The sequence below is a fragment of the Nilaparvata lugens genome, chromosome 2 (assembly GCF_014356525.2).
Source record: "Nilaparvata lugens isolate BPH chromosome 2, ASM1435652v1, whole genome shotgun sequence".
Lineage (NCBI taxonomy): Eukaryota > Metazoa > Arthropoda > Insecta > Hemiptera > Delphacidae > Nilaparvata > Nilaparvata lugens.
The window spans coordinates 35,280,167-35,293,394 of NC_052505.1; the positions used below are offsets into that span (position 1 = coordinate 35,280,167).

Consider the following 13,228-nt stretch of genomic DNA (forward strand, 5'->3'; position numbering starts at 1 on the left):
AGAACTTTCAAGTCACCCGGTGAATGCTGCCAATCACCTGGATGTGTGTGGTCGCATTGAGGGAAAACAAAAATTTTCCAACTAATTATTTGTATTCTGTTGAGGCTACTTTTCGCAACTTCTTGATGTTTCTGCATTGTGAAGAGCATCGACTGGTGGTAACAAATACCATGTTTCAGCATCATCCAAGAATAAGATGCACATGGAAAGCACCTGGTGATATAGAAGAGTTCCAATAGATTATCATATTACTAGAGAAAGGTTCAGAAATCAAGTAAAGTCAAAATATAGTCAAAATTCTTTATTATATATTCTTCAAGAACAGAAATTGTTGTCGAAAAATATAACAATTGTTTGGTAACTACAAATAGCATACTTCATTATTAATATTAAATCTGAACATAGATTCAGTATGTTTTTTCACTGCCAGTCTGAGTGTCTTATTTTAAGAAATTCACATACTTCATACATGGGCCTTCCTTTGAGAAACTCACTAAGTCTTTTTTTCAATGTTACACAATCCAGCCTCTTTATAGTCTCCGGTAGGTAGTTCCAAAGTTTTCTGCCCATGTATGAAGGGCTGTCCTGTGCCTTCTTCTTCTTCGAAGATTGCAGACCTGTGCCTTGGAAGTACATACTTGTCTGCCTGCCGAGTGCCGTATGTACATCTGTGCCTCTCTGGAGATTTAGCCGGCTAACATGGGTGATGACTTCCATGATGTAAATGTTGGTCACCGTCATGATGCCCAGATGACGGAATCTCGACTTGTCTCTTTTGTTTGAGACTTGCTAGCACTCTTATAGCCCTCTTCTGATGCGTGAGAACCCTCTTTAGATTGCCCGCAGACGATCCCCCCACACAATAAGCCCATATCTCAGGTAGGACTCTACCAGGGCATGGTATGCTGCTTTTATCAAAGGACAGTAGAAGTTATCCTGGAGCCGATGTTAATAGAGACCATAATTTGGTGACAATGAATTGTGAACTACAATTTATTCAAGAGATTAGTGCCCAAAGCTAAAGAACATCGATGGAACGTAACAAGACTGAAGGATGCGTTTATTCTGACAAAATATATGGAAGAAACAGGCCAGATAACTGAGGAAGCAAGACAACCAGGAGTGGAACTAAAATGGAACAGAATAAAATAAAGTATCGCACACTCAGCCAAAGTTGTTCTAGGAAAAAAGAAGCATAAAAAACAGAAAGAATGGATAAGCCAAGAGTTTGTGGAAATGATCCAGGAAAGAAGAAAATACAAAAACGCCAAAGATGATGAAGGAAAAAGAAAATATAAGATTCTGAGAAATGTAATTATTAGAAAGCAAGGAAGAGAATTTGAATAAATTCTGTAAAGACATAGAGAATAGTTTGAATAGAGGTCATGTGGACATTGCATATAGAGAGATTAGGAAATACTTTGAACCGAGGAAAGCAAAGACAATGAACATTACGGATAAACAGGGAACAATGAAATATGATGAAGAAGGTATCGCAAAACGATGGAAAGAGTACCTTGAAGAATTGAATAAAGGGTATAATAGAGAATTGCATATGAAGAGAGAGGATGAAGTTGACATGGAGGAGAGAGAAGCACCTGTAATGAGGGAAGAATTTGATAATGCTTTGAATGACCTGAAAGATAGGAGGGCTCCAGGAGTGGACGACATACAAAGTGAACTATTGTAAAAATGAACTATTGCATGCAATAAATAATCCACTCGACAGCTGATCCATGATTAACTAGTAGTTCTGTGAACAGTAGACCTCACGCAGTATTCTCATCCACAAGTACCAGATGTCAACTGTTTTAAATGTTAACAAACTCAGTTCACGTTTGAATTTGTATTTCATATGATATATTCATCCAGTTCCGTGATGATCTTTCCATCTGATGAAAATTAATTTTTTAGAATCAAAAATATTATAATTTCTCCAGCATTATTTAGTTCATTTGTTTATTTTTATTCACCTATTAAATTAGTTTTTTTCGAATGTGAGAATATTGATACTGATGGGCACGCATAATAATACCATGACTGCAAAACAAAATATTGAAACCAAAGACCTTAAAGCTGCGATTAGACCAAATTTATTAAAAAAATGTTAATAACTCAATCCTTTTAGATTATATTACATTGAACATAACTTATCATACACATGATGAACATGTGTTTTTCAACTTCCGTTCAATCTAATAGAATCTATAAGGATTAAGTTATAACCATTTTGTTAATAACTTTGGTGTAAACCCAGCTTAAACATGCATACCTCTTTAATGTATTTGATTGAAACTATAGACCTTATACAAATCAATACAGTAATAGACTGGCTTCTCCACACATCTGTGTAATCACTTGTCAGCTGATTTATGATGAATAATTCTATAGTCTGATTTTTACTCTAATATTGGCGTATGAAGGAGGCTCCTTTTTCCTTTTATATTATCCTTGAAATGCAAAATTTCCAAAAACCTTGGTATGTACGTCGACGCGCAATTTAAAAAGGAACATACCTGTCAAATTTCATGAAAATATATTACCGCGTTTCGCCGTAAATGCGCAACATATAAATATATAAACATTTAAACATTAAGAGAAATGCCAAACCGTTGACTTGTATCTTAGACCTCACTTCGTTCGGTCAATAATAATTCATAATAGGTCATGAAGGAGGCTTCTCTTCCTTTCATATTATCATCAAAATGTAAAATTTAAAAAAAAATTTTTTAATTTCATGAAAATCTGTTAACGCGTTTCGCCGCAAATGCAGAACATACATATAAATAAATACATAAAGAGAAATGCAAAGCCGTCGACTTGAATCTTAGACCTCAATTCGCTCGGTGAATTATTCTACGGATGGAGAGACAAATAGAGAGACAACTGTCTGATGAGCAGTTTGGCTTCAGAAGGGAAGTAGGAACAAGAGAAGCAATCTCTGAGACAAGTGATTGAAAAAGAAATGAAAGGAGGAAAACCCACATTCATAGCACTTGTTGATCTGGAAAAGGCGTTTAACAATGTTGACTGGAAAACACTATTCAACATCTTACACAAAAACTGGCATAAGTTTTGGAGACAGAAAGCTCCTCATCTATAAACTTATACACAAAAAAAATTGGAATTAATCGTAGTGGTAATAGGGAAGAGTTCGCCTACATCCAAAAATGTGTAAGACAAAGCTGCTCCTTATCCCCATATTAATTCAATCTATATGATTGTTCAGAAGGCAATTGACAGGGTAAGAGAGGAAGTGCATGTGGGTGTGGAAATCCATGGTGAAAAATTAGACATGCTGAGATTTGCAGATGACATCGCATTATGGCAGAAAGTTTAGAGGATCTGGGATGAATATTGTGCATAACAAATGATATTATGAAAAAATAATACAGCGTGCGAATAAACGCTCTTAAAACAAAATTACTAGTCTGTAGCAGGAACATTGAGAATAGTACAGAAATAAGGCTGAGGAATGAAGTGATAAAATGAGTGAAGGAGTTCAACTATCTCGAAAGCAAGATCACTAATGATGGAAGAAGTAGTAAAGACATAGCTAGCAGGATTTATCAAGTAAATAATGCTTTCAATAATGAAAAGAGGGTATTGGCTGTAAGAACATTGAGTCTAGAGGTGAGAAAACGGTTACTCAAAACGTATGTATGGAGAATTACAAACTATGGAAGTGAAGCTTGGACGATTGGTGTGAAAGAAGAGAGAATAATTTCTGCTTTTGAGACATGGTGCTACAGAAGAATGCTGAGGACAAGTTACAGAGAGAAGGTAACGAATGAGAGGTGTTTCGAAGAGTTTGAGAGAGGTTGTCTACTGGAAGAAATAAAAAGGAGAAGAGCATAACTACAGTCGGACCTCTCTATAACGAACCTTCACTTAACGAAATCCTCTACATAACGAATTTTTACCTGGTTCCATGACATTTTAGAGTTTTGGCTGCTTATTTACCTCTATTTAACGAATTTCGGACCTCTCAACAACAAAGTTTTCTCTTGACTTCAACATACAATATGCAATGTGTATATAGGAAGCAGACGGTCATTTTCAAGGAATTGTTTAGTTTCAGCAGAAAGTTCAATAGACTAAAAATAATGGCAATTCAGGTAGGAAGAAGATAGGGTGGTAGACAGTCAATAGAGGTTGAAACACATGTCGGAAATTGAATGCAAGTTACTGGAAATAGAATTCTAAGACCTTGTCATTTGTAGACCAGGTAGGTAAACGACTGGACTTCCCCATTCTTGCTCTTGTCACATATTTTAATCCTTTGAACTGACTATGATGATGATGGCTGTGACGAACCTGTGGAGAGGAATCCGTCACATCAAGACGTTCTTGAAGCTTGCAAAATTATCAGGCAAGGATTAAAACTGGAAAATAGTGGACAAGACAACATGTTCGACTGTTTGAATATATGTGAGTCGTTTATTGAACATTATGTTTCATTCAAACGCAAAATTCAACTGAAAATTACTCTCTTTTTCAAATAAAATAGGAGAGTTGAGTTATTATAGTATTTATACTGTATTTATTGCCAAAATTACCGTATTTTGTGTTCAACCGCCTTGATACGATATTACAAGATTCATAATATCGTGGCAGTTCTCTTAACAGAACAACTTCTCAATAACGAATACCTCTCTGCAGCGAATTTTTCTCGGGATAATCGACTTCGTTATACAGAGGTTCCACTGTAGTTTATCATATTCTTCGACATAAAGGGACTAACAAAAAGAACAATAGAGGGAATGACTGTGGGAAGGAATGCGCAAGGAAGGCCAAGACTGGAGTAGCCTACATAGAACAACTGAAGAAGGATGTGAGATGTGCCAACTACAGAGACCTCAAAAGGATGGCGGATGACAGAGTGGCATGGAGAGGTGCTGCCAACCAGCCCATCGGCTGTTCACCAAAGATAAAAAAGAGCATCGAATTTTCAAGCCATGTCATTATTATTGCTAAAGATGAAAACAGAAAATCAACTCTGTGATTTATAATAGAGCAGAAATTAACTTGGTAGTTTGAAATTAAACTAGAGTGCTTAGTGAACAAGCAATATTGTGTCATAGAGAGTGTTGTTGACAAAAGTCCTTTCAGTTAACTTTGTGTTTCTTAGAGACAAATCTTGATTGATTATTATTTACATGATTGATTAATACTTTACCATGTTTGTGATCTATGGTAAACATAAATAAAACCAAAGTATCTTTGATCTGTGTTGAAATAGATAGCAGCTGTCAAATGAGCTATCGTTGAGATGGTTCAATGATGTAACTGAGGTTCCTAGACTCCCACTGGATTGTACCGTAGCGTAAGAAAATTTATCATGGTATTGGGTGCCTTTGTTTCGAATTCCACTATTACACCAAGTCGTTAGTCCACGTAGTTCTTTTTCAAAAAAACTATTTGGCGCTGCTAAAAAGAACGGCTCCTATGCCACTTATACGCTCCCACCCAGCCAAGACAGTAATAATCAAAAATTGTCGACAATAATCGGATAGGCGTAACAGTGTAATTTGAACATAAGGGCTTAAAAATACGATGAGATATCTTCTTCTTAGCTATATTTTCTCTATGAATGTACCTTGCTATCCAGTTTTTGTCTTTCTTAGACTTGTTCATATGCATAGCTCAATAAATAATTTTACCCTGCTGAAGGATACTATTTGATATTGTTATAGTGTCATGAGTGATCTACTTTTATGAGTGGCTTAACAGAGGAATAACAGGTTTCTGGTACTAATAAAAAAAGTCTCTCGGTATACAAGAATGCTCACTATTATGACACTTTTTACAGGCTAAAAACAGATTATTTAGAAGTTTCAAATACCTTTGAGCAATCCTATTCAATTTTCGTTGAAATTTGTTTGTTGGCTAGTTGTATTACTTTATTTTCATAATAGGTAATTATCTAAGAGAATCTCAGAACGCTATAGTTCAATGCTCGCAGTACTCAATTCTATCATTACTAGCTTTCTTATTGCAATTTATGAAGGTATGTTATTCTAGGCGCTGCAGCATGCAGTAGGCCTAGAGAAGTGGTTCGTCTGCTCCAAGATCCAACATAAATGTGAACCAATTCACATTTTAAATTGCATTTACGATTTTAGAATTATGAACTGTTGGCAAGTCACGTCTATCTTGATTTGTGATCAACCGTTGTGCACATACTTCCTGACAAGGATCAATAGCCAAAATTAATATAACCTAGAAGGTTATGTTTATCAATGTTTCAAAAGTAAAAGTGTGGTTTAGGGAGTTGGGTTTTTGTCTACTTATATACTTTACCTACTACAATACTTTGTCTATCATTCAACGAAGCAAATAGCGCTATCCTTTTCTAGCTCTGCATCTTTCTTCAACAATTCAGAAATAAATTTATTAACAAAATATTTAATCCCAATTATACAAATTTATTATTTAACTAGCCGTCAGGCTCGCTTCGCTCGCCATATCCGTCTAGCCAGGGGGCGGAGCCCCCTGGACCCCCGACTCGATCGTCCAAAAATGAGATCAGCGGGCTCGCTTCGCTCGCCTGCATGTAGACCTCAGCGGAACCTCTGTACCGAATTTGAACGTATTATGTCAATTTGATCTCGAAAAACACCTGTTACTATGTCGGCGTATCTTTGGCGAACAAAATTCTTCCACCTCAGCTAAACCTGTGTTCTGAATTTTTTTAAATATATTTCCATCAATTATTGAAAAAGGTGAGGAAACGCAGAAAAGCTGAGAAAACGCTAATTTTGTGCGTATTTTCGGCGTTATTTCAAATTCCTTCTAACACAACATTATTGCACCCCAACTGAGCTTCTGTAGTAAATTTGAACATTTTCTGTTCATTTGTTCTCGATAAAGCTGAGAAAGCGCAAAAAAACGCTGGAAAAACGCAGATTTTGGGCGTATCTTTGGCGTTATTTCAAATTCCTTCTAACACAACATTATTACACTCTAGCTTAGCTTCTGTACTAAATTTGAACAATTTATGTTTATTTGTCCTCGATAAAGCTGAGAAAACGCTAAAAAAAACGCTGGAAAAACGCAGATTTTGGGCGTATCTTTGGAATTTTTTCCAAATCCGTTCATATTGCGCCTCTAAAGGGCCAACTGAACATACCTACCAAATTTGAACGTTTTTGGTCCGGTAGATTTTTAGTTCTGCGAGTGAGTGAGTGAGTCATTCAGTCAGTCAGTGATTGAGTGCCATTTCGCTTTTATATATAATATATATATAGATAATTGAAAAATATATTTTTTAACAATAAATATAATTGATTATATTAAACAAGAATATACAGTTGATATCATATCAAATATACTTGTATCAGTTCAGAAGGCAGTGGCAAGGTAGAGAATCGGTAACGCTGTTCTCCCGTCTTCACTGCTGGACCACAATATAGAACAATTTCCTATTGCTTACTCCAGCAGCATGTGTTCAACACAAACAGCCTTTACTGAGCAATACTTCAATTAATTGACGTAAGAATAATTCAGTTCTTCAATTGTCTCGCAATTATAATAACTTCACTCACTTATATGGGCTACTTTATTCAAATTAATAAAAACAATATAACAACTTGTAGTACCCTTTATTAAAAACTTTAAAATATTTTAACGACTAGTTTCGACCGTAGGTCTTTTTAACTTGAAAAAATGTCTTTTACATGCTGCAGCACCTAGAAAAACATACCTTTAGAAATTGCAATAAGAAAGCTAGTAATGATAGAATTGAATACTGTGAGCATTGAACCAAAGCGTTTCGAGATTCTCTTAAATAATTTCCTATAAGTAATACAACTATCCAACAAACAGATTTCAACAGAAATTAGATAGAAATGCTCAAAGGTATTTGAAACTTCCAAATATTCTGTTTGTTATTAGCATGTTGAAAAATATCATTATTAAGAAAATTCTTGTATACCGAGAGATTATTTTAAAGTTTTCAATAAAGGGTACTACAAGTTGTTATATTGTTTTTTTATTAACTTTACTCAATATTTCAACATGCAGTTTGATGATAGTTTTTATATCATGAAGACACTTTTTAGTAGAAATTATAGGTTACTCACTGTTATTATTATGATGATGACAGATTTTATATAATAATATTTATTTTGTGCAGGTTTCCTGTTGGATCTTGTTCTCCGGAATGGTGTCCTACGTGAAACTGTCGATCGCGGCTATCTTCAGGCGGGAAGGAGGCAAAGGCTTGTTCTGGTACGGAGCAGTGACTCAGGCTGGTGCTGCCCTCGGATCAATCACTATGTTCTACATCGTCAATTTCACAAATATCTTCAAAAGCTTCGATCCCTGTAGCTGACACAGTCTGTCAAGTGTAATAGTGACAGTATTATCTGAATAGGTACAATTTGTTTTTCACAATGTTGGTAATAGATAACTGATAACTTGTTAGATATGTAATGTATAGATGCACATGATCAAGCAGAAAATTATGTGTAAAGTTGACGGGTTTCAACTTGTATGCATAGTTACAAAATGCCAACTGTAGAACAAAAATTGTTGAAATAATAATACGATATTCCAAAACTTTGTAGTAATAATTCAACATGTTTGTTGATCTGATAGTAAAACAGGGAATCGGACTACTTCAACACTGAAAACTTTATGTGTGTGTCGGTTTTGATAGTTTGAATAGCATTGAATTTTGATATAGTTTTATTAATTAGACTTATTCAACTTTCAGACTTATTTGTCTTTGTAGTTGTTACTGATTTTATGATTCAATTTTTTAATGTATTTTTTTAAATTTTGACCAAAGTTTTCACAGTTCAATTTCTTCATTATATTTACTCACATTTTTATTAAACTTATGTCATTTAATTTGATATTTAGACTACACACTGCGTCACTGCACAAATTGTTGATGAAATTTTTTAGATCTTGTTACTCCTTTTTTTGGAGTTTGTTATTTTTCAAATCTATTTAAAGATCTCTTAGGATTTATAACAGTATCCTAAGTCACATGATTTTGCAGAGTTCCTGTAGTTTTTTTCCTTTCAATTATTTAACTATACACTGTCTTATTAATCTCGAACTTCTTGTATGAAGAGAGAAATGTGCTATATAAAACAGTTCAATCATTCCAGAGTGATTTGTTCTTAATTCTTATATTACTACTGAAGGATTTTCTAATTTTGTCAATCGATTGCGGCCGTATAGTTGAAGCTGCAGGTGTCTCATTAGTTCTCATCTATTCATTATGTCCTTATAATATATTGCCCTATAGAAAATATTGAAATTGTTCCATTAAAACAATTATTTTCTGTGCAAGCAATGTTTCAAGAGCTTCGTCCATTTTGAGATCGCAATAATCGTCCTACCGAGAGGACTTATCGCAACGTGGTGAACCACCAGTTTGAGGAAACTGGTTCGGTAAATATGTTCGAACAACAACACCCCTAAGAAAATTGATCGCAAGGTCTGCCAAGAATATTGTTGATTTACATGAGAATGTACAGGAGAATCAGCGGCAGTCATCACGCATAAGATCTCGGCCTCTCTGACATCAACTTGGCGATTACAATCAATGATGATCGAATAATTCTGGTCCAATCCGGACAATATGGATGTGAACAATATGCGATTTTAGGATGACAATGCAATGTACCAGACTGCGCACAAAACAATTATTGACATCCTGGGTGTGCGTTTTCCTCATATTGTTATTTTTTGCTGAGGCGATGTCAACTGGCCGCTAAGATCATATCATTCGATTTTGCTAAACTTTTTTTTGTAGTTCTATGCTGAGTCCCAGGCTTAAACCAATAAGTCAATATTACTCAATCTATCAATTAGATTCAACCACTTTATGCGCCAGACTAATGGAAAGATGGACTTTTCGGATCACCATCATTACGCGAATCCGAGGAGGCGGCCATTTGAACGTTATCATGCTCCATGCATTGATAGACCTTTTCAACAAAAATAGATCTTATACATTATATCTCACACACATAATGTTTTATTTAATTTTAAATAAAGGAAACGCTCAATGAAAACCCCTATATTGTTGTGTATTGTTGATTTATCGGCACATTAGAGTAAATAAATATCAGGGAAGTATTGTATTTCATCTATATTTCGACCGTAAGGATGAATTGCTTGGCCAGTTATCTATAACTATCATACCAGTCAACCTCTTGAATAATATAGTAAATGTAGGCCTACGTGTGATTGTTAAATTTATATCAGTTGAATGGTGTTCAAATTTAGTTGCAGATAGAAATTTAATATCTGGCAGACCATTTCAAGCTTTATTGAAAGACTCAAGTCCTGGAAAATTTTGTGGTTTAAATCCATTTAACAAATTAATATTATTAGATACCTCGAAATCATATCTGTATGAATTTTTATTATTATTTTTTTCAACAATTAATAAAATAAAAATAATCAAAATTCATACAGATAATTTAATATGATGTCGAGATATCTAATAATATTTGTTAAATGAATTTAACCCACAAAACTCTTTTCATTTGATATTGGATTGTATTCAAAACCCTACCCTACCAGTATGCGTTGTAGTACTTAGAAAAGAAAGAATGGCAATAATTGTTGTCTGTTTTTCAATATATTTTCTCATAAAAATGACTTATTCCATCAGTATCAATTCCTAAGCGACGACTGTAGATTCTAGCCTCGCGACTACTGTATTAACTGTAAAAAGGCTTTAGTCCATTACTGTGTGATTTTATTATTGTAGTCGTTTATTATATAGACTATAGAAGCTATAGCAACAAATAGCTAATACAGTGCGGCTACAGTCGTCGCTTAGGAATTGAACCTTGACATAGAACGTAACTTTTTTTTCTTTTGTAAATCAATATTAACCTGATTATCTCCTAGAAAGAGCTGCTACCTACCTATACTTTACACTAAAGTGAATTTTGCAAACTCAATGAAGATATAATATATGTATTTAACTTAATTATGTAGGAAGTTCTACGTATCCTAGTATTGTTACAATGTAGCCTGTTTTGTACATTTTTACTAACGTCAACTGGGGTGGCTTTTTCTACCGCTAGATGACTTTGTCCCACTTCACGGGAAAATATTCAAATTCGTTTATCTCCGATTTCTGTAATCTGAAATCTATGTCCAACATCAATAGCAGTAGCCCTTATCTTTATCTAGGTACTACAATCGATATTTTGTCAACTCTCGATATATTAGTTGAACTATCGACATAAAACCAAACTGCTTGCTTCTTCTTGTAATTTTGTTGTCGGAAAACTTCGTATTAGAAAAACTATTTACTAAAGAATTTGATATTGGTGATTACTAGTTACTAGTTGAATACAAGGTCACTTTTAGATTATACGTGGGGTTACTTTGTATTGATATACCAATTCTGATATTATGCAGAATATGATGCAAAATATTATGAATATAATGTATTTTTATCTAATAAAACAAAATATCCACCAACTTGCTTAAAATTAATACGATCTGAATATCCATTTGTTGCTGATTTGGCAGCTGCAGCCAGTGAGGATAGAATGTACTGTAATTACATTAGACTATACTCTCTGGCTGCAGCCAACATGCCTCGTCACTACAAAATATCTTTGAGTAGCTTTCTTTGAAATAATTTTCAATAAATAGTGTGCGATTTTTTTAAGCGGATTTTATTTGTTTTTAATTTAAAATGTTTACATTATTTTGGTTTCACTTTATCCAACTCTTGACATCAACTTGAATCCATATATTTTTCAAAGTTGGGTAAAAGTCACCCCAACCCGTTGTAACATTGTAACTCATTTGAAAAATATAATATCTTTATTGAAGTGTGGAAAAATATTCTCTTTTCATGTTGAAAAATACTCTCTAGACATTGCAAAATAAAATAAAAATAATGCAAGAGATTTGTTCCAAGCCATTTAAAATTTCAACTTCCAAAAATTGGTACAAAGTTTACCAGTACTATAAATTAAATAATTTATCCAGGAAAAACTTATTGAACTGTCGATGGACAATATTTTATGAACAAATCAACTCAATCAAGAATTTTATTAATTTTTTCAAAGAGTGGTTGTTGATTTATAATAGACTACAGTAAATAATGTATTTAGGGCGTTGTGATTTTTTTACTTTTGTTATCTTCATCCTTGATGATTGACTTTATTCTCTATGAAATACAGTTGTTTGATGTGTCAACAAATTTCAATAAAATTTGTTATTGATTTGTATTCGCTATTTTATTTAGAGTGATTTTAAATTGTTATGGTATTGAGCTATTGGTAATAATGGTGTCAAGCTCTTTTCAACAATATTGCCGTTATTAGTAGTATCACCGCATACTTTGGATTTTGAATGAATTAAACAATTGAAACTCATCATCATCTCCATTGTGAATCAAATTTACAAAACCCAACAAATCTCGAGGTATTGCTGTGCAATTTGAATTTACTCATTCAATAGCTTTAGTTTATGAACATGAATAAGGTATAATTTATTTGATGGTCTGTGATTGATTGCCAGTAGTCTAATTAACTCCTTTGAGTTTCAATTGAGTTAAGCTCATTTCTAACGTTTGTAGTAGTCTGTATCTCATTTATTGTATTGAAATACACAATAATAATTTTTCCAATTATTTACTGATTAATCTATCTATCTACTTGGTTCCTCCTTTCAGTTGAAATCTTGAAATGCACAGTTTTTTGTTTCTGCTAATTATGGAAATTTTAGAAAAACTATTTTAGGTTATTAGTTTTTCCAAAATTAAATGTCTTCATGTTAGTATAGCCTACTATACTAGTCCTATTAATACAATAATTATTCCTAACCTCAAATAGGTTTCTCTGTGTTTGCTGAAATTCTCAATAGGTAATTCATGATGGAGCACAGGCGATAGGCATCCAAAACCATTATTTTACTGAAACTTGCTCATTTGAATCAAGTCAATTCTTATTGGAAATGATTTCTTTGCATTAAATTTCAATTATATAAAGTCAGTAGAACACTTGAGCTTTGAAAGGGGAAAAAGATAATTGGAAAAGGTAATTTTATTTCTTTAGAAAGCTAAAGTGTTCTACACGCTTGATGTAAAAGGGATGTATATAATTGAAATTCAATTTAAAAAATCATTCCAAAAAAGAATAAAGTTGAGAATTTGATAATAATAATAATATCTGTACGCTCCAGTATCTCTTGCTAGGATAGCCTAGTATTTCTAGACTATCTCCAGGTTACT

General features: G+C 33.6%; 1 protein-coding gene across 4 annotated transcripts in view; it reads left to right on the top strand.

Moving 5' to 3' along the window:
* The window catches only part of LOC111044021 (solute carrier family 52, riboflavin transporter, member 3-A), a 52,308-nt gene extending 40,084 nt beyond the window's left edge, over positions 1-12,224 (top strand). For 2 of the 4 annotated variants that reach the window (XM_039421093.1, XM_039421094.1), the window contains exon 3: positions 8,138-10,614. In XM_039421093.1, coding sequence (XP_039277027.1) covers positions 8,138-8,335 — 198 coding nt within the window. In that variant the 3' untranslated portion in view covers positions 8,336-10,614. Of the gene's footprint in view, positions 1-8,137 lie in introns of all 4 variants that reach the window. The other 2 variants (XM_022329070.2, XM_039421092.1) reach the window with 2 other exon arrangements.
* Positions 12,225-13,228: the final 1,004 nt, after the last annotated feature.